Raw genomic sequence first — 22,340 nt, 5'->3', positions numbered from 1 at the left:
CTCTGGTGGCCTAGTGGCAAGAAGCTGCACTACAATCCCAAAGGTACATGGTTTGAGTCCACCAGATGCTCTGCTGGAGAAGGAGGGGCAGTCTCCTCCTGTACCAGTCAGTTCCAATTTGACGGTACACGCACAAAAAATAATAAAAAACATTATGATATAGGAAGAAAATATTGAAGTTGACAATTATTTCATTTCACTTGGATCCACAATGAAAATCCATGGTAGCAGCAGTTAATAAAACAAAATAATTGTTGCATTAAACCAATCTGTTGTCAAAGACCTCTTTAAAATGCTAAACAGTAAGAATGTCAGTTTAAAGACAGGTACACTTGACCCATTTCCCTGTTATTGTTAATAATGTTGTTATGAATATAGGCTTACAAATCACTATTTGTTTTGGTTTTATTTTCCTTGGGGTATATTCCTAGCAGTAGAAGAGTTGGGTCATATGGGATTTCTATGTTCAATTTTTTCAGGAAATGCCAAACTGCCTTCTAGAGAGGTTGTACCATTTTACCATCCCAAGGCCTGGTATTATTCATTATTTTGAGGGGGTTTTTTCCCCCATTTTTCTTCCATTTTGTCCAGAATTTTCTATTGTGTTCCCTTCCAGAGAGGTAAAGTGTGGTGGTAAAACATCATCTGAAGATCAATTTAAAAAAAAAAAAGTTAGAGAAAGAAAGTTTTCACTGGTTACATGGGGTTGGGGTGGGGAATGTGTCCTCAGTCTATCATTTATTATCTTATATTCTGAGTCATACTTTTTACAGAAAAAGTAATTTCTCTATCATTGCCTCTGTTCACTGTCCTTAGTCCTATATTTTGCAATGTGTTTCCATAACACCCATCTGCTAGTGTTTTGACAGGAGAAATTCAGTAGATGAGAATAAATATTTTCACCTGATATGCCCTCTAGACATACGGCAATTAGTTACTGCCCTAAACCAAAGGCTGTTTTTGTTGTTAAGTGCCATGGAGTTGAGCATGACTCATAGCGACCCTATGAACGAAAGCCTGAACCATGTCCTATAACTATTGTCATTTTTCTACATTCATACAGTTTTCAGAGGCATATTGTTTAGAAAGTGGATGCCCCTCCTGCTTCCACCTGTCTCGATCTGGAAGCTTCACCAAACACTGTTCATAATGGGTAACGATTATGGCATGTGACACAGCATTTAGCATCATCGCAACCTCAAGTCACTTCAGTACAACAAATTGACAAACCAACTATGTACCACTTTGAAGACTATTCATCCCAAACACAATTAACACCAGGCCTAAGGATCCAATTGCATTTTAAATACAAGGCTCACCCACAAGGTCCTGGTTGACTCTAAACGAGAGGCTTCCAGCCCACAGTTCATTGTTAGCTAAACCTGGCAAATGCAATCAGCTCACACATGGTTGTGGCTGAAAAAAACTCAAAAAAACTCAAACCGACTATACCCAATCCTCACCAAAACAAGAGAACTCACCTTCCAGAATCCAACCACAGATGAGTCTCCAAACTTGAGACTTAGAACACAATTGCCTTTTTTTTTAGTTTGTTTCTTTTTCATTTCAATGAACATCTACAGAGATTTTGGAATTCCATTCATTCATTGTTGCACCCTTCTCCCCGCACACCCCCTCCCCCCCCCCGTTTGCTCCTCTCCTTGAAAAGCAAAAGAAAAACTCCCTCATTTTTATCGTAGGAGTACGCAATGAGGGTTGCAGAGTGGATTATATTTGGGGGTGGGGGGTGGGGTTTGGGGAGGTGCGGGGGGATTGTGTACAATTGCCTTTTAAATATAACGACTGTCCACCAGGTCTTGGGTGACTCTAAACAAGTGGCTTCCAGCCCACAGCTCATTCTTAGCTAAATCTGACAAATCCAATCAGCTCACAAACAATAGTGAAAGAAAAAAGGCTAGCAAATATAAATACTTTTTATAAGTAAAATTTTCTTGGAACACATATATTGTCATGTATGTGTTTGTGTTGTTTACCATTAAGTTGGAATTGACCCATACATAGTGGGTTTTCAAAGACAGTTAATTGCACTGGAGGAGACTGTCTATCTACCATGGATAAGCTGGTTGATTTGAATTGGTGGTGTGCCATTGACATTGCAGTGCAGCGTCTTACTACTAGGCTACCAGATATAGAGATAGAGATAGACACATGTGCGCGCGTGTGCACACACACACACACACACACACACACACACACACACATACACACTTATTGGAAGTAGGAGTGGCATCCACTCCTAAATAACATGCCTCTGAGAACTTTATGAACTTTGTAGAGGAGCTTCAGGCCTTTTGTTCATAGGATCACTATGAGTCATGCTCGACTCAAAGGCAATCAGCAACACAATAACATACACATATACATATACATATACACATACACACTCATAGAGATAGAGAGATTAGATAGATGATAGATAGTCAGTCTCTGGCTTCTTTTCTTTCCAACAGCAGGGTTGGATTGAGTAAGTTAAACAGAAACCATGTTACCTGCAAAGCTATTTATTATCTGTCTCTTTATCTTTAATGTTTATAGAAAACATTTGCTTATGTCTTCTCTAAACTTAAGAACACAAAATTAGGAATCCATAAAAGAGTCATGCTTTTAAATGCTTACAAGCTCTGTGTCACAAGCAGGGAGTGGAGGAGTAAACAGAGCCTACAATGCCTATTGTTTCTATATGATGGTCACATAAGGCCTACTTTCAGCTTTTATTTGCTGCCCAGTCAGTTCTAATTCATGGTAACCTACATCTACATCAGAATGATGTGTTGCCCAGTTCTGCAACATCTTCACAATCGTTCAATGGGATATGCTCACGTCATTTGTTTGGTTCACTCTGTATTTAGAATACATTTCAACCTTGTAGGCTTATCTTCAAGCATGTCTTGTTGTGAGGTGTAGGGTTCTCATTGGCTAATATTTGGAAATAGATCATCACCAGACCTTTCTTCCTGGTCTGTCTTAGAATGGAAGCTCTGCTGAAACATATTCAAGTTAGGTGACCAGCTGGTGTTTGAAATACTGGTGACAAAGTTTCAAGCAACACATGAACCACTGTAGTAGGACAAACGAGTAGCTCGGTGGTTGCTTACATTCAGCGACCCTCCAAATTGTCCCAACATGGTCTCACCGGGACATCTACATCTCTCCTTTTTTCTCAGCTCCTTAATTTCTTCATTCAGGGAAGTCCTTCCTCCTAATGAGAGGTGTTCAAAAGTCTGAACATTCTTTTAGGCTGCTCAGTGAGCCTCAAATTGCCTCTTCTGAGCCCCATCATTTAAAAGGTATTTTCTTCCTATGCCAATGTCTTTCCAGAACATTCCTTTTCAAAACGTGCCAGGTCCACACATTCCTGACTTAGATGGCTAGACTGTTAAGCATCATTAGGCACTGTGGACCTCACAAGTCACCCACCTTTTCCTCACTTGGCACCTCTGCTGTCTCCAAGCTTTGTTTCCCTCAAATCAAAAAAGTCTGCGTCCCTTTGCAATGCTGGATGTGCTTTTAATGTTATAGCATAAAATACTCCTAGTTAGTTATTGTGGATTGGAAGAGAGCGGCTGCACACTGCTGGCTGAAGACACTGAGGGCAGCTGTCATCCTTGTGCACTCAGCCAAGATGGCAGCATTCCACATCACATCACCTGATTATAGGAGAAGGTTGACGCTAAAAGATTGATGAAATAGTTAGGCAGAACATGTATACAAAGTCCTTAGAAGGCTTGTTATGTACTGATCCCTCAATAGTAGCTAGTATGTCTTAATATTATGTCAAAGACCTCTTTAAAGTACTAAAGAGCAAGGATCTTGGTTTAATCCTAAGGTGTGCCTGATCCAAGCCGTAGTATTTTCAATTGCTTTGTATGTATGTGAAAGGTGGACAATTGTTAAGGAAGACTAAAGAAGAACTAATTTTTTTGAGTTGTGATGCTGGCAGAGTATTGAGTATATATGCGCTTCCAAAAGAACGAACAAATCTGTCTTAGAGGAAGAGCAACCAGAATGCTCCTTAGAGGCAAAAATGATCAAGTTTTGTCTCATATACTTTGGGCAAGTTGTTAAGACGGGCTAGTTCATTTGAAAAAGGCAAAGTGCTAATAAAAGTAGAGGGTTGTTAAGAAATCTTCCATGAGCTGGACTGACATGTGACTGTACGAATAGGTTTGAGCCTGGTGGAGATCATGAGCATGGTGCAGGATTGGGTCAAGTTTTGATCTATGGTTCATAGTATCACTGTGAATCATAGTCAACTTGATAGCACTTAACAGTAACAAAACATCTTAAAATATTCAGGCCCCCTTTAACGTGCATGTGTGGTATGTCTTTATCCACTAATCATTATCTAGTAGGAGTCAAGTATGAGGGCAGTGGTGATTCAGTGATAGAATTTTCTCCTTCCATGTGGGAAACCCAGCTTCAAATCACAATGTACCTCATACACAACCACCATCCGTCAGTGCTGGCTCACTGGTAGAATTCTTGTCTTCCATGCTGGAGCCTCAGGTTTGATTCCCAGCCAATTCATCCCACTTTGCAGCTACCAACTGTCTTTCAGCATAGGCTTGAATGCTCCTATCATGCTAAATAAGTTTCAGTGGAGCTTCTAGTGACAGGCAAGGAAGGAAAGCTTAAGAATTTACCTTCAAAAAATCAGCCAATAAAAATTCCATGGATTATAACAGATCAATCAAGGACAAGGATGGTGCAGAACTAGTCAACATTTCATTCCATGGTGTGTAATGTCACCATGACCTGGGGCCAACTCGATGACAGATAACAACAATGACATGTTAGGTACAGAACTAGGATCAGGGGTTACAACTCAATGAATTAACAACAAAACTGTCCTCAAACCTATGAAGCTTACAGACTCTTAGTTAATCAATATTTAGAATGTAAATTATCCAATTTTATGTTGATGATGGTGGTGGTGATGCTAGTGTGAATTCGGAACCAACTCATAGCTGACCCTCCAGCAGGTTTTCAGAGGCTGGAAATCACATGGAAGGAGATTGCTCAATGAGGAAGAAATGGAAGTTCTACAGCAAACAAACAAACAAACAAACAAAAAGCCAAACAATGCAAAGAGGGGAGCACAAACAACCTCAGACTACAGTCCTCCAATTCACTGTTTCACAAACAAACAAACAAACAAAAAGCCAAACAATGCAAAGAGGGGAGCACAAACAACCTCAGACTACAGTCCTCCAATTCACTGTTTCACTCACACGAAACCTCATTTTAATTTGGCGATTACTGATCAGAAACACTACGCTCCTTCTTTACTCTGTAAAAATGTTGACTAATTTAGATGGAGATAGCTTCCAAAAGCTACAAAGGAAAACAGCCTAAAATTGGTATAGAATGGCATAGCTTATGAGAACAAGCAATAAAAAATATCTGCCAAGTTACATTAGTCATTGCTGAGCTGACAAAGAGAGGCCCTCAGTCAAGTTCTTAAATATAAGGACAAAAGTAGTTAAGTATAATTTCAAAAGGGAGAGAAAAGTGCAAAATCCAGGCCTTGGACAAGTTATATATTATCTCAGATTTCTCCAAGGACACAATTGTTTGCTAGTGTTAATGTTTACTGACTAAAAAAAAATGCTCTATATTAATCAGTTAAGTGCTTGGCAATTTAGTGCTCAAACTGGAAATTGGAAATCTTCCCTAACCTGGTTCAGAACTGTTTATCAAGACGTGACATTGGAGAGAGCAGCCTGCAAGGTCCTGTGGCTGAGCTGAGTGAATCCTGGAGCCAGGCTTTCATGTCCTCAGGGATCCAGATATGAACCAGGAAAAAACTCCAGATGCACAGTTACTTCCCTCCCTTCTTGGCTATACATTTCAAGTCTGGATGGTCTTTATAATTCCCAATCTATCAATTGTTCAAGTAGCTATTAAGCACCAACCATGTGCCTCGTTGCTATAGTTGTTGGGACCATCGAGTTGATTACAACCCCTTGCCCTGTTCTGTGCCATCATCGCGATCTCGGTCCTGCTCCAGCCCATTGAGATAGATACTGTGCCAATTCATCTCAATGAAGATCTGCCTCTTTTTTGCTGACTGATGACCTTTTAACTCTCCCAGTATTATGTTTCTCTCCAAAAACTATCTTCTCCCAAAAAGGGAGTGAGATAAAGTTTCTGGTTGTACTTCCTGCATGATAGATTTGTTCTTTTGGTAGTCTATGGGATACTTTATACTCTTCACCAACACCACAACTCAAAGTCATCAATTCTTCCTCTGTCATCTTTAGTCATTGTATAACTTTCAGATGCATAGGAAACAACTGAAAATACCATGGCTTGAATTAGATGCATCTTAAGTCTTAAAATTGACATCCTTGTTCTTTAGAACTGTGGACACATTCTTGACAGAAGATTTCTCCAATGCAACCTGTATTTTGATTTCTTAATTGCTATTACCATTGGTGTTAATTGTGGATCCAAGTAAAATTAAAAAAGTGACAATTTCCATCTTTATTGATCATGATTCTGCCTATTGGTACAATAGTGAAGATTTGGGGTTTCTTGATGCTGAGACGTAATCCATATTGAAAGCTGTCATCTTTGATATGCTGTAGCAAATGCTTCAAGTCTTCTTTCCTTTCTGCAGGCAAGGTTGTGTCATCTGTATAATGCAGGCTGATGATGAGTCTTCTTCCAAATTTTCATTCCATAATGATCTTCATATAGTCCAACTTCTCAAATAATTTTCTTAGTAGGGTCACTATGCACTTAGTATCAATAACATCAACATAGAGAGAGATCAGTTGGCCTAGTGGACAGAAAGTGATGCTACCAAGCCAAAGGTGGTTGATTTTTAATCTGTGGCCCTCAGGCCTGTTTTTCATTGTTTTTGGTCAAACTTTCTTCTAGGTTGTATAGCCCTAGTGTGTCCACTTGCCATACAGAGAGAACTTGTGGTTGCTGTGAAGCTTAACACTGTGACACTGATGGAAAGTGTTTGGTAGAGCTCCTCGATTAAAACAAGCTTGGAAGCCGGAGTGGCATCCACTTGCATAATAGTTTGCCTCCGAAAACCCTATGAACCTGGAGAAAGGATGAAAGTCACACAAGTGTTGAGGACTTTCATTCATAGGATCGCTATAAATTGCCTGCGACTCAACAGCACTTAACAACAGCAACAACATACAGACTTAAAAAGGTATGGAGAAAGGATGTCCTAATGCATACCTTTTACGATTTTAAACTATGCAGTGATACCTTGTTCTTTTCAGACAACTGCTTCTTGGGCTATAGATAGGCTTTGCATGAACACAATTAAGTATTCTGGGATTCTCCTTTTTCTGAACATTAGCCAAAATTTGTTATGATTCACAGAGTCATATACTGTTGTATAATCAATACAACATAAGTAAATATTGTTCTGGTATTCTCTGCTCTCAGTCAACATTTGTCTGACATCAGCCACAATCTTCAGGTGCCACACCTCTTCTGACTCTACTTTGAATTACTACTAATTTCCTATCAATAATCTCTCCTAGCTATAGTTTTTATAATCTTCAGATTTTACTTGCATTTTATGCTAGTGATATTGTTCAATATTCTGTTCAATCATCCTTTATAGGAATGGGAACAAATACAGGTCTGTTCAAGTCAGTAGTCCAGGTAGCCATCTCCCATGTTTATCAACAGAGACTGGTGAACACATCCAGGCATACATCTGTTTCCTAGGATACCTCAACTGATATAATTTAATGCCTACGGTCTTATATTTTTGCCAATGCCATCAGTGCATCCTGGAGTTCTGCCTTCTATTGGATCTTGAGCATATATATGCTACTTCCTGAAATGGTCCAGTGTCAACCAATTCTTCCAGGTACAATGACTATTTACTCCTTCCACTTTCTTTTGATGATTCCTGGATCATTCAAGATTTTGTCATAGAACCCTTAAGTATTACAGCGCAAGGTTTGACTTGTTCTCCAGTTCTTTAAGCTTATGAAATGCAGAGTGTGTTCTTCTCTTTGGGGTTTCTAAGTTCAGTCAGTTCGTTTCACGTTTCAATTAACTGCTTTATTTTGTCTTCTCAATCAGCCCCCTGAAATTTTCTGTTCCACTTTCTTACCTAAGCATTCTATCTCTCCTTGTTTCAGCTTTTCATGCCAACACTATTTTCTGACATCCACTTTGGTCTTTTCTCTCTTCCCTGCCTCTGGAATGACCTTTTGCTTATTTTATGGATGATGTCCTTGATGTTATGCCTCAACTTGTCTGGTCTTATGTCATTAAATTTCAATGCATCAAATCTATTATTAAGATGGTTTTAAAAATTCATTTGGGATACACTTCTGGTCATATTATGGGGTTTTGGGATTTGATTTCATTTTCTTCAACTTCAACGTGAACTTGAAATGAGCAGCTGATGATCCCTTTCACTACATTTCCTACATTGTGATAAATATATATATATATATATATATATATATATATATATATGTGCAGCAAGCTACAATGGTTAATACTGTATGTAAATATGGCCACAATTTTCAGTATAATAGAATTATTCTACCAGCAGTTAATTCTAACCTCTATAATATTAATAAGGCAAGATTACAAACAGATCTATAAAGCTATAACTAGCTTTTTCTGAATATACATGTATCTCCCCAGGGGTGTGGCCTGTAGGATATTTATGTCTAGACTCTGGCAAAAACCTTCATTTTACTCTATCTCTCCCTCAACATTGTGTTATATCTACATGTGGCTATTGGGCTTATACTCTCCAGACTCAAAGCCAATGAGTTATTTGTGACCCTGTTTCCCAACAACCACCTTGGATGTGTCAACCTCTGAAGCTGGTAGCCTCCCAAGTCAGTAGCCAGAGATCTTGTCTGCCTGCTGACAACTAAACTCTGTTTCCCCAGGAACCCCTGTCTTGCTGTTTTAAGTCCTGACCTACAGACCTGGGACTTGCTTTTAGAACCTCTTTTATAAACAAATCAGTCTCTTTCTCTCCCTCTCCCTCCCTCTTTCTTCCTCCCTGTCCCCATCCCCATTTGTTGTTTTTGTTATATGCCTTCAAATCAGAACAAACTCATACCTGATCCTCCAGCAGATTTTCAGAAGCTGTAAATCATGAGAGAAGACTGCCCATATTTCTCCTGCAGAGAAGCTAGCAGATTTGAACCACTTGTCTTGGGGTTGGTAGTGTCCACTAGGCCACAGGGCTACCTTCTCTCCATATATATGTTGTTGTTAAGTACCATTGAGTCAAACCCAATTCATAGCTGACCCTCCAGTAGGTTTTCAAATGCTATAAATTGTTGGGAGGAGATGACAATCTTCCACCCTCGAAGCACCTGGTGGATTCTAACAGTATGTCTTTGTGTTGCCAGAGCAACTCCCTACCAGTAAGCTACCAGAGCTCCCTCTCCATCTGTGTGTGTGTGTGTGTGTGTGTGTATAGATGTGTATGTTTGTATTTGTATATATATGTGTGTATATATGTGTATGTTTGTATATACATGTGTGTGTGTGTGTGTGTGTATGCCACCAGGGCTTCCATCTCTTCATATACATATATAAACACATACCACATACTCATTAATTGCCATCAAGTCAGAATTCATTTACAGGTGACCCTCCAAGGAGTTTTCAGATACTGCGAACTGCACAGGAGGAGACTGCTCATCTTTCTCATGAGGAGTCATTGGTAGACTAGAAACGCCAGAGAGCATCTTCCTTCTCTCCAGTCTATCTCATGGACAGTCTTCTCTTTCCTTTCCAATCATAACAGCCTTTTAAAGGAACAGCCTCTCCTAGCAATATGCCCAATATATTTGGGACCAAATTTCACCATCCTGCCTCTAAGGAGCACTCCGGTTGCACTTTCTCCAACACGTCTTTTTTTTGTTCATTTCTCAGTCCATGGGATGTTCAGTAGTCTTCTCCAACATCATAACTTAAAGGCATCAATTCTTTTTCTGTCATTCTTATTCATTATCCAGCTCTGAGATGTACAGTAGGCAAATGGAATGACCATGGTCTGAATAATGTGCAGCTTAGCCTTTTAACCGACATCCCTGCTCTTTAGGACTTTGGAGAGGTCCCCAACAGCTGACTTTCTCAATGTTTTATGTCTCCTGATTTCCCAACTACTGGTACCAAAGGTCTCGATTATGGATCCAAGTAAGATGAAAACACTAACAATTTCAATCTTTTCTCCGTCTATCCTGATGGTGCCTTTTAGCCCAGCGGTGGGGATTTTTTTCTTGATATTGAGAGATAATCTATAAAGCTGTGTTCTTTAATCTTCTGCAGCAAATATCTCAAGTTCTCTTTGCATTCAGCCCCAAGGTTATGTCAGGTTGTTGATGAGTCTTTAATCCAGATGGCATATTCTTCTTCATAAAGTCCAGTTTTGTTATTACATACCATCAGGTCAGACTCAATTCAAAGCTGTCCCTCTAATGGGTTTTAAGGGGTTGTATAATGCACCTATTTCTCATCAAGTAGCTAGTGGGTGGATTCAAACCATGTGCCTTTGGGTTGGCAGTGCAACTCCTTAACCACTGGGGGGAGGGGGAGAATATATCTATGTATGAAGTGAGTACTGGTGGCTTAATGGTAAGGAGTTGTGCTGCCAACCCAGAGGCGCATGATTCAAATCCACCACCTGCTCCAAGTGAGAAGGATGGGTAATCTCCTTTCATGCACTTCACAGCCTCTGAAAACCCTCTAAGGGGCAGCTATGAGTTGGTTTTAATTCAATGGTCCATAACAACAACATATCTATATAAAGCTTCACCAGCTGCGTATCTTTATAAAACTTCATTGGTTTTGTTTTTCTAGCTAATTTGGTCTAAGATACGCATCATTTACCATTTCAAAATTTGTTGCGTGCACAACTCAGTGACTTTAGTTACATTTATTATGTTCTTCAGCCTCTTCCATTATCCATTTCCACATTGTCTCATCACCTTTAACGGAAACTTAGTGACCCCTGAGCAGTGAGTGCTCCTTCCCTGCCCTGCTTCTTGCTCATGAAGGATTCTTAATGAGATTCTAATGGACCTGTGACAAATCACCGATGCTGCCAACCCTGCTGACACAATAATATGAAAGCCTTGTTCCTGGCAGTAATTGTTGTCTTCACCAGTGGACATGACATTATATATAGGCCTCTAGGAAGGGACAGCTGGGCTTTCCACTTAGGGCTGTGGCCTTGGAGAAACTGAGAGTTGCTAAAATAGTCAGCAGATTTGAAATCCACTCAAGGCAGCAATGGGCTTTAGAAATAGCTCAGAGGCTTCTGACACGTGTTTGGCTGGTCCAGGACAGTTCTCCTGGAAAGAGGCCATCCTGTAGCTTAGATGCCAGCAGAGTGAATGTCAGACCAGTGGTGTCAGCAGAGGGTTTCGGGGGTGGATGGAGGCTTGCACAAGGTGACGGAAAGGGGGTATCAAAATGACTGTTTAAAATTTTTGTACCTTGCTTTAGGAGAAATTTATTCTTTTTTACTAAAAATATCCTTGTGGATAGCTATAACAATAAAAGCATTTTCCCCTAAGCCTTGCTCTCACACACTCTGATACCTATAGGGCTAAAACTCTATACATAAGTACTTCTTGGATCTTCTAATGTGCTGTAGTCAGAGCTGTCACTATTACTTGATTATGATGACACTTGGAATCAGACTGTTTCGTCTACATTTGTACTGTTGTTGTGTTGCTGCATTTTTTATTGCTACTGCTTTTGTCAATTTTTGGGTTTAGTTATTTTAATATTTAGCTATGTTATTATTGTTATGTACCATCAAGTCAGACTGCCTCATAGATGACCCTCCAGCAGGTTTTCAGAAGCAGTTAATTGCACCGGAAATGATAGCCCACCTTTCTTCCATGTTGTTGTTGGTGGATTTGAACCACATGCCTTTGTACTGGCAATGCAATTCCTTACTACATCAAGAGAACAAAGATTCTCACCACTGGACCAATTGACAGCATCAGTATGGATGGTGAAGAGATTGAGATAGTTAACAGTTTTAGTTTGCTTGGTTCCATAATCAACACTCTTACTACCAGCAGTCAGGAAAGCAAGAGACAAATTACATCGGGAAAATAAGTTGTCAGGGACCTCTCCAGAGTACTAAAAAGCAACAATGTCAGGCTGGAGGCTAAGGTGTGCCTGATCCGGGCCATAGTCGTCACAATTGTGTGCTATGCATCAGAGAGCTGGACAGTGATTAGGAATGATAGGAAGATAATTGTTGATTTTTAGCTGTGGTGCTGGAGAAGAGTGTTGAATATACCATGGGCTGCTTAGGAGAACAAATAGATTCATCCTGAAGAGGGTGAAACCGGGCTACTCCTTGGAAGCAAGGGTTCTGAAGCTTCGTCTGACATACTTTGGGCATGTTGCAAGGAAGGACCAGTCCTTGGAGAGGGACATCATGTTTGAGGGGGTGGAGGGACAGCACAAGAGAGGAAGACCCTCAATGAGATGGATCAATTCAGTGATTGGGGTAATGGGAGTAGGTGTGTAGGAGACAGGGAGGTTGGCACAGGATAGATCAGGGTTTAGGGTTCTTATACGTAGGGTCACTATGAATCGCAAGTGATTCTACGGCACATAACAACAACAATAATCTGTATTTAGAGAGCTCTGGTGGTCTAGTGGCAAGAAGCTGTGCTACAATCCTGAAGGCATGTGGTTTGAGGCCACCAGCCGCTCTTTGGGTTGACAAACGGGCAATCTCCTCCCATGCAATTACCTGCCTCTGAAAACCCACCAAAGGGTCAGCTTTGGGTAGATTCTGACTCTACAGTAGATAACAATCTATATTTGTTAATCCATTGACAATGAAGTGGTAATTAAAGGAGAAAAGATTAAAAGACAATAAAGAACTTTTGCTCAGTTATTAATAGTGTTGTAATTCGATGTACAAAGACTTTACAAAACAACTTCATTATTGTTATTAATCACCAGCGAGCGGGGATTGGCCCATAGCTGATCCTCCAGCTGGTTGTCAGAGGCAGTGGATCTCATAGGAGGAGACTGCCCATCTTTCCCATGGAGCAGCTGGTGAGTTCTAATTGTGTGCCTTTAGCATACAGCTCATCTTCCTGCCACGAAATATAATGTTTAAGCAATTTACAACTATATTTACACATATCATTCTATGACTAAAATTGATAATAGACATTACTAAGAATTCTGTTTCAGTCTACCAATAGAGTTCCATATTGGGGAGAAAGGTGACACCATGAATTACTATAGTGGGTGACACCAACTCTAACAATGCAACTATGCTAAATTTCCAGTGACCAGAAAGCAATGGGAATGTAATATTGAGGAATAAAAGAAAACACCAAATTGTATGGTATCTGTCATGGCATTGGTTTTGCTCAATGCAAGGAAATTCCTGCCTTCCAAAATTAAAACTCCTCAACTGGGTCTCAAAGTGTAAAACTGTGTTACACATGCATCTATTCGTACTTTCTTTTTCTTTTCAAGGAGAAGAGTTTCTCCATCAGGAAAGTGAGAATGATAACCTAGTTGTTATAAAGGTTAGACATACCTGAAAAGAGAACTTGTATATTGAAAGATAAGTTTTTCGATAACGTAAGGAAAGCAAATGTAAAAAAGAGAGTGCAGGGCATACAGAGGATAGAAAAAGAAGACTTATCATTGGAATCTCAGAGAGAAAGGTGAATAGGAATCATTTCAAAGATAATGACTGAAGATGTTTCCCATGAATCTACATATCCACAAAGTCCTAAGAAACTCAGGAAGAATAAAGAAAATAAATACACACTTTGAACCCTTATATTAAATAATAGAAAACTGAAGAAAACAATTTTAAAAGCAGACAACAATAAAAGATTATCTTCTGAGGAACGATAGTTAAAATATAACACTGACTTTTGAACAACAATACTGGAAGCAAGGGGGAAAAAACCAATCTAGAATTCCAAGCCCAGAAGAAACATCTTTATAGATTCAGAGTGACATAGGTAATTTCCTGAAAACCAAAACCTGAGAGTCCTTGGCCAGCAGACCCACCTTTTAAAGGATATTGAATATTCTTAAAAAAATTTAAATGGAAGTTCAGAGAGCCAGGAAGGAAAGTAATAAAAACTCAGGAGTTAATAGGCTACATTTGGTATGAGAATATTATGCTGAAGAATAAGAAACTGAGTGAGATTATTTCCTCCTATATTAGTTAGAAATTCTTTTTTATTGTCTTCTGTGTAAAAAAAATAGTTAAGGGTTATATTTATATCACATCTAGAAATTGTTTTTGCTTTCCAGATTCCATGAATATGAACAGATTTTACTATGTGATTTTTAAAATATAAATGGTAAAAAAAAAAAGATACAGAAAGAATTTGAGAAAAACTCTTTGTTTTTTTAATAGTTTACTAGTTAGGATTAGGTCCAATTGTGTAGCTCTGGGATAAGAACTAGAGATAGAAACAGATAAGGTTAGGAATCCTATCAGTTGTTATATACTATTTAACTTGCTAAACTATACATATGAATTATAAATTGAAAAAATAGGTACTAGGTTAAAAAAAGAGAGAAAAGCTGAGAAATCACAGTTTTTGTTACATGTAGAGTATTAATTAGTCTGTCAACCAGTAGTAGTTCTAACATTCCATGTCATGATTTATGAATTGGAAACAATATTAAAAAGAGTAAGACTTTAAAATAATATTTTCCAGTAGTTTCAAACATAAAGATAAATAGCTACTCATTCAGGACAGTTAAACGTTTCAACATAGACTAATTATCCCCATAGTGTCTCTCACAGCCTTTGATCTCCAGGACAGTCCAAAGAGACTATTAGTATTCTATTGCATTGGTCTCGTTGAATATTACAAAGGAACAGAATCATCCTATCAACACTGTTGCTTGTGAGTGACCCGTTTGCTGTCTTGCGTACCTTATTTTCCCTGTTAGATCCTTTATCTCAAGGTTTTCTATAACATGCCTTCTTAAAGCCATCATGATAAAACAATAGTTTATGGCAATGGTTTAAGTAAACAGGTTCTGGAATGCTACCTGAAGGCAAGAATACTTGTCTAGTAAAGTTTAATAATGATGCTTATATCCATTACACTTGAGTCACAAAGACGGCCACCCTAGGCAGAAGTGGGACAGAGAACCTGGAAGTTGGCACTTACTCACCTGCCGGAGTTTGGTTCCTACCATGGATGCACTGCTGTCAAGCACAAACACCACATTCTTGGGTAAAGGAGGAAGGTCTTTAGGAGCAAAGTAGTGCACAAAATAGCCATTCAGAACCTGGTTAAGGAAAAGGAACACAGCATGTTGTTAGGTGCCATCAAGTCGGCTCCAAGTCCTAGCAACACGCCCTAGAGAAGAACAAAATCTGCCTGATCCTGCGTCATCCTTAACCACCAGGCTCTGCTGTGCATAAGCCCACGCTTTCAGTCACTATATCAATCCATCTCAAGGGAGAAAATGAACTAAAATGAACAGCCTTCTTAAAGGATAGACCAATAGATACCACAAAATGGAACCACAGGATTCAGAATCCATATCTAGAAGTTAACAATCTATCATCCTGATCCCTCCAAGAGACTAATTCCTAATTTAACCTGTAAAAGGATGGAACATCTCCTGAATTTCTACTGAACATGTCTATAAATTACACTTTCATTCTCCATCCATTCTTTAATAATCACTTGAGAATCTTGCTTCCTGTTACCTGTTTTTCTATTTTGTTTTCTATTCTAAAAAGCTTACAGGTTGAGACAAGGTCGTTGACATTCTGAACACACATTGCTGCATATTAACATTCCCTCTCTGTCTCTGGAGCAATAAAACCTAAAGGGAAATGAGCCACAGAGCAGGCTCTCTTAATTAAAAGTGAAAAGCAACTAAAATTCCAACTTCCCCTAAAACACTGCAGGGGAAGTTATATTATTTGCTCCCTAGGTTACTGAACCAAGAAATAGGTACCCTGGGCTCTGGCAAGGGAACACCAGGAGACTCTTTGGGGATATATTTTGTGTTAAAACAAATTTTCCAGGAGTAGAAAGTTATCACTGCTTTGAATAAGGACCTGGAATCCTTAGTTCTCATCTAACTAAAAGTATTAAGCAACCAATACGATGCATAAAAATCCATTACCTGAATGTCCCCAATGCTCCACTCTCTGTTGACATCATATCTAATAATAAAATCTCCCAGAATGCCATTCTGGGCAATCTTGGCTTGTTGTACCACACTAGGCTTAAAAACGACTTTGGCAAAAGTTTCATTTTGATTGATAACGGTAGAAGGAGGAGGTCCTGAATCATCTGCAAATAAAACATACATATAATTAATGCTTACATATAGACATTTTTCTGAAGGAAAATAGGGTTGTTTTGTATAGGTAAAGAGAGTTAATTTTATTTCAGATTTGTATTCCATATGAATTCTTAAGATTTTATTAGTAATGTATCATGATGCAAGAGATATGTTATCACATATTACACCTCTATGCCTCCTTTTTTAACTTTGCCTCATGAAAACTTTTAAACACAGTGTTTTTAATGTTTTATTTATCCCTTCTCCATTTCTTGTCAGAGAATTTCATGCAAATCCCAAACATCATATTTAATCCATTAGCACTGTGGTATATATCTTTGATTGCAAGAACTTTTTAAACATAAACACAAAACCACAATCACAAGGAAAAATATTAACATTCAATGTTTTGAAATCTTCTAACATTCAATCTGTATTTAAACTTCCCTGATTCTCTATTTAAAAAGTCTCAGAATAGTTTATTTAATGAAATCGAGATCAATACACAGTCCACACAATGCATTTAGTTTGACTGTCTTATAAATCTATTTCAATCTCTTCCCCCTATACCCTTCTCCTCCCTCTTTTCTAATGCCACATTCTAAAAACTTGAGTATTTTTCCATGAAAATTCTCAAATTGTGCATATTATAATTGTTTCCTCATGAAATCTTTTGGCTTCTTCCTCTATCACAAAGGACCCTAACTTTGACTCACATTGTATCATCTGGAAGAGCTATCACAAATACTGATGTCTTGGCCTAGAGAATTGCATTTAATTGGTGGGGAATACATCCTGGGCACTTTGAAATGTTCCTGGTGATCCTAAGCGCAGTCAATGATGAGATCAAGCCAAAACTAAATCTATTGCTGTCAAGTTAAGTCTGATTCCTAGGAATCATCTAGGAGAGAAGCAAGGATTTTGAAGGTCCATGTAACATAGTCAGGTATGTTAGCAGGAGAGGCCAGTCCTTGGAGAGGAACATCATGTTTGGTGGGGTAAAGGGTCAATCCAGGAGAGGAGGACACTGGATGAGATAGACTGACACTGTTAGTATGACAAGAGGTCAAGTGCGTCAGAGATGGTGAGGTTGGCTCAGGAGAGGGCAAAGTTCAGAGCTTTTGTTCATAAGATAATTACGAGTTGTGGTTGTTGAGTCAATGGCCCATAACAACAACAAGGACAGAGTAGAACTGTCCAACAGAGTAGGATTTCCAACACTGTAATTTTTATAGAAGTAGACAGCCACATCTCTCCTCAGCCAAGCAGCTAGTGGATTGAACAGATGACCATATGATTATCAGATGAGCACATAACCATTGTGCCACTTGGCTCCTCCAAGGTTGAAAATTCTATGAACTCAACTCATTGTTGTCAACTCAAACAACTCATGACAGACCCTCAAAAATCACAGGTGATTTTTCTCCCATGGAGCCCTGGGTAGAGTTAAAGCATTACTCAAGACTATTTCATTGTGTTCTAGTTGGTAGTTAGAGCTAAGAGGTTCCAACAGGTCCAGGCTCAATTCTTCTAGCAAGAATGCTGTGAAGTATTCTTGTTCAATGCTTTCTACTCTATTACATAAGAAGGCACATGATATCCACTTGCTTCCTGTTATAATAAGACTGATAGTGTTGCCAGCCAATTGCTCATAAATTTTCCCACTTTTCACTTGCTGGTTTCAACATTCATTGATAATGCTGGCCTAGATCTATTATTCATTAAGATTCCAAAATGATGATTTACAATCCAGTCATCCCATTCATAAACTCATCTATTAAGGGAGCTTTTTCCTTGTCAATCATTTAGTTGTCCTTTTCATCCAAAATGAAAACAAGACAAAAAAAAAATCCCAACCAATATTTCCTAAAGCTTTCTGCCAGCATGGACTGTTCAATATAAATTTGAATTTAAAAAAATTAACAAACAAACAGCAACAACAAAAACTCTGACTTAACTAAAATGATCTAATAAAAAAATGTAAACTATATAAAAATAATGAGATCATATTAAATGGAGAATATTCTAGTTTGTACTTTTTATTTTCATTCCAGTTCGATCACACAAATAATTGTTTAGCAGTCTGCCCACTTTTTTAACACCAAATATCTCAATATCTGTGTGATTAGCAGCGGAAATCCAAATTTTTTAAATCTGTATGCACCACAAAAAATGTGACAATAGTGAATCCAGATTCACAACAATACTGTCAGACAGAGTAGAATGGTCCATCAGGTTTCCCAAAAATGCAAATCTTTATAGAAGAAGAATCTGATCTTTCTCCCATAGAACTTCTGGTAGCATCAAACCAACAATCTCTCAGTTAGCAATTCAACTCTAAACCCACTAAATCAGGGCTCTGTCACTGAAGATAGAAAGATAGACTTAAAACTACTGAAAAATATCCGATTAGCTTTTAAATCCACCAAACTGGACACTGCCGAGTAGTTTAACCAGCAATTTCCTCCAGTCAATCAACAGAATAAAATAGAAGTGGCCAGAGTAATCTGTACTTGCAAACCAAACCTTCTTTGGCTTGGGGTTTATTAGACATTAAAGTCAAACTAAGTTTAAAGATTTCCTTCAACAGAGCAATTACTCTATTTTAGAGACCACTTAGGTGTAACCTTAACAGGAACCACTGACGAGAAGAAATCAGAGATCTGCAAATAGGAAAGTTTATTTTTTTTAGAAGGGCAGTTGTGGAAAAGACAGCATGTTTCCAACTCATCGGCTCATGAGAAAAAGTTGAGTACATTGAGAAGCACAATGACAAATGTCACCATCCAGTTCACTAGCAGAGCTAAAAATGCCTTCACAGCTTTAGAGTGGAGGAAGTAGAAGGGCTGAAAATGGAAAGGTCCTTGAAACCAAAATAAACTGCGTGCTCTCTGCACTCAGTCTCTCACTGATGGCTACTAGTGAAGCACCAAGAATGAGAGGCAAAATAATACACCAGCAAAGAACTCGGGGATACAAGGCAGAAGAACCTGTATATAAATGTCTTATTAGCTGTGGAATCTTGGTCATGTTACTGAGCATCAGTTATTTCACCTGCAAAATGGGTTAATGGAAGTACCTAGCTCCAGTTGCCAGAGCGCTGCTTAGAAAAGAAGAGAGTGAGACTTGGTCTCATGCACTTTGAACATGTTATCAGGAAGGACCAGGGCCTGAAGAAGAACACTATGACTGGTAAAGGTGATTTTCAGTAAAAAAGAGGAAGCACCCCCATGCGATGAATTGACACAGTAGATACAGCAGTGGGCTCAAAATAACTAGGATTGTGAGGACCATGCAGGACCAAGCAACGTGCCATTTGCTCTGTTGTATGCAGGGTCATTATGAGTCTGAACAAGCACAGCAGCACCTAACAACAGCAATAATAGGCCACACTGCTGAAAAGAGTATTGTGATGAGTATTGCAGTAGTCTATGAGAAGGCAAAATATTGATGATATCATCAAAATTAGCTAAGATTATTATCAGGCTTAAATATATACAAAACAGAAGGCCTAGGAAACCCAACATAAAAATGCAGAACCAATAAAATTTGAGCTATTTCATGGCAATTAAAAATAAAGAACTACTTCAGCTTATAAAAGCCTGGTTGAATCTGCAGGAACAGTCATGCTGAGTGAAAACAAGGCTCCAGGAGTTGACAGCATACCAAATGACATATTTCAACAAACTGACGCTGCCCTGTATGTGCTCACTAAGGTGTGCCAAGAAATCTGGAGGACAGCCAGCTGGCCAACTGACTGGAAAAGATTGATATTTGTTCCCATTCCAAAGAAAGGTGACCCTAAAGAGTGTGAAAATTATCGAACAATATCATTAATACCACATGCAAGCAAGAATCTACTGAAAATTGTCCAAAAACAGTTGGAGAAATATGTCAAGAGAACTGCCAGATGTGCAGGCTGGATTTAGAAGAGGACGTGGTACTAGGGATATTATAGCTAATGTAAGATGGATCTTGGCAGAAAGCAGAGAATACCAGAGGAATGTCTATATTGTGCTTTGTTGACTATGTAAAGGCTTTTGACTGTGTGGATCACAAGAAGTTACAGCTGACTCTGAGAAGAATGGGAATCCCAGAACATTTGATTGTGCTTATACGAAACGTATACTTGGACCAAGAGGCAATGGTCAGAACAGAGCAAGGAGACACTACATGGTTCAAAATAAAGAAGGGGGTCCATCAGGGATGTATTCTGTCTCCATATCTTTCAATCTGTATGTAGAACAAATCATCTGAGTTGCTGAGCTGTACGAGGACTGGTGGAAGAGTCATCAACAACCAGCATTATGCAGATGGCACAGTCTTACTTTCTGAAACTGAGGAGGACCTGAAGCACTTGCTGCAGAAGGTCAAGGACTGAAGCGTTGAATACAGATTGAAGCTCAACATCAAGAAAACAAAGATTCTCACCACTGGACCACTGACAGCATCAGTATGGATGGTGAAGAGATTGAGATAATTAACAGTTTTAGTTTCCTTGGTTCCAGAGTCAACATTCTTGGTACCAGGAGCCAGAAAATCAAGAGACAAATTGCATTGGGAAATACACCTGTCAGAGACCTCTCAAGTGTACTGAAGAGCAACGACTTAGGCTGGAGACTAAGGTGGGGCTCATCCAGGCTATAGTCTTTGCAGTTACATGCTATGCTTCAGAGAGTTGGACAGTGAATAGGGATAATAGAAAGAGAATTGATGTCTTTGAGCTGTGGTGCTGGAGAAGAGTGTTGAATATACCATGGACTGCTAGGAGAACAAACAGGTTTGTCCTGGAGAGGGTGAAGCTGGCATGCTCCTTGGAATTAAGGATTCTGAAGCTTCATCTGACATACTTTGGACATGTTGCAAGGAGGGACTGGTCCTTGGAGAGGGACATCATGTTTGGGAGAGTGGAGGGGCAGTGCAGGAGAGGAGGACCCTCAATGAGATGGATCAATTCTGTGATTGGGGTGGTGGGAGTGAGTGTGTCGGAGATGTAGGGCTCTTGTACAAAGGGTCCCTATGAGTCACAAGTGACTCGATGGCACATAACAACAACACTCAAAAGGGTGTATTCTATAGATTAGCATTCATATAAAGCTCAAAAGCCAACACGACTATTCATGACAACTAAAGGCAAACAGTGATAACCCCTGAGAATAGTTACTGCCTAGGAAAGAGCAGGAAGGACTCTTTTAGGGTGGTGTAAGTAGTCAAATGTTCTGTCTTGATTTGGAAAGTAGCTGTGTGGACATATACAGATGTGTATGAGAGAGAGAGAGACAAAGAGAATGTGTATGTGTATCTCCATCAAGCTATTTATGTAAGACATATATATGTCAATTTTGGGGGAAATTGGAGTTGAATTGCAGAACAGATTGGATAAAGATTTTCTAGCATGGAACATTATATTATTTTCCAAATGGACTTTTGCCTGTTATTTCCAGCAGGATAAATTTCTGTTTGTGTAGGAATTTCATGGGGCTTATGTGTTTTCAGGGTAATGCCAGCTGGTGGAATGAGGAGGAGGGAGAAAAGAACAGGGAAGCTCAGTGCAATCAAGTATCAGTAACTTCTGTAAATAATTCCCAGTGGAAGAACAGTCTCCATAGCTCAACTTATTGTTGTTGTTATTGTTGTCATGTGTCATAGAGTCGCTTGCAACTCATAGTGACTCTATGTACAAGAGCTCTAAACACCGTTCTATCCTGCGCCAACCTCACCATCTCAAATGCACTCATTCCCACCACTCCACTCACAGAATCGATCCATCTCATTGAAGGTCTTCCTCTCCTTCACTGCCCCTCCACCCTGCCAAACATGATGTTCCTCTCCAAGGACCAGTCCCTCCTTGCAACATGCCCAAAGTGTGTCAGAATCCTTGACGTCAAGGAGCATGGCTTCACCTTCTCCAGGACAAAACTGTTTGTTCTTCCAGCAGTCCATGGTATATTCAACACTCTTCTCCAGCACCACAACTCAAAGGCTTCAATTCTCTTTCTATCATCCCTAGTCACTGTCCAACT

The 22,340-nt window shown here is 39.2% G+C and overlaps 1 protein-coding gene across 1 annotated transcript in view; it reads right to left on the bottom strand.

Annotated features, from left to right (window-relative positions):
• Positions 1 to 22,340, bottom strand: part of ITIH5 (inter-alpha-trypsin inhibitor heavy chain family, member 5) — a 145,210-nt gene that overhangs the window by 64,715 nt on the left and 58,155 nt on the right. Inside the window, exons 5-6 of the mRNA XM_006891876.1 lie at positions 16,156 to 16,325; positions 15,187 to 15,303 (exon numbers count right to left, since the gene is read on the bottom strand). Coding sequence (XP_006891938.1) covers positions 15,187 to 15,303; positions 16,156 to 16,325 — 287 coding nt within the window. The remainder of the gene's footprint in view (positions 1 to 15,186; positions 15,304 to 16,155; positions 16,326 to 22,340) is intronic.

This window comes from Elephantulus edwardii, unplaced genomic scaffold (genome assembly GCF_000299155.1).
Source record: "Elephantulus edwardii isolate Elephantulus edwardi_28Jun2011 unplaced genomic scaffold, EleEdw1.0 scaffold00105, whole genome shotgun sequence".
Classification (NCBI taxonomy): domain Eukaryota; kingdom Metazoa; phylum Chordata; class Mammalia; order Macroscelidea; family Macroscelididae; genus Elephantulus; species Elephantulus edwardii.
Note: the sequence above shows the minus strand (reverse complement) of the source record. Positions and strands in the feature narration are given on the sequence as shown.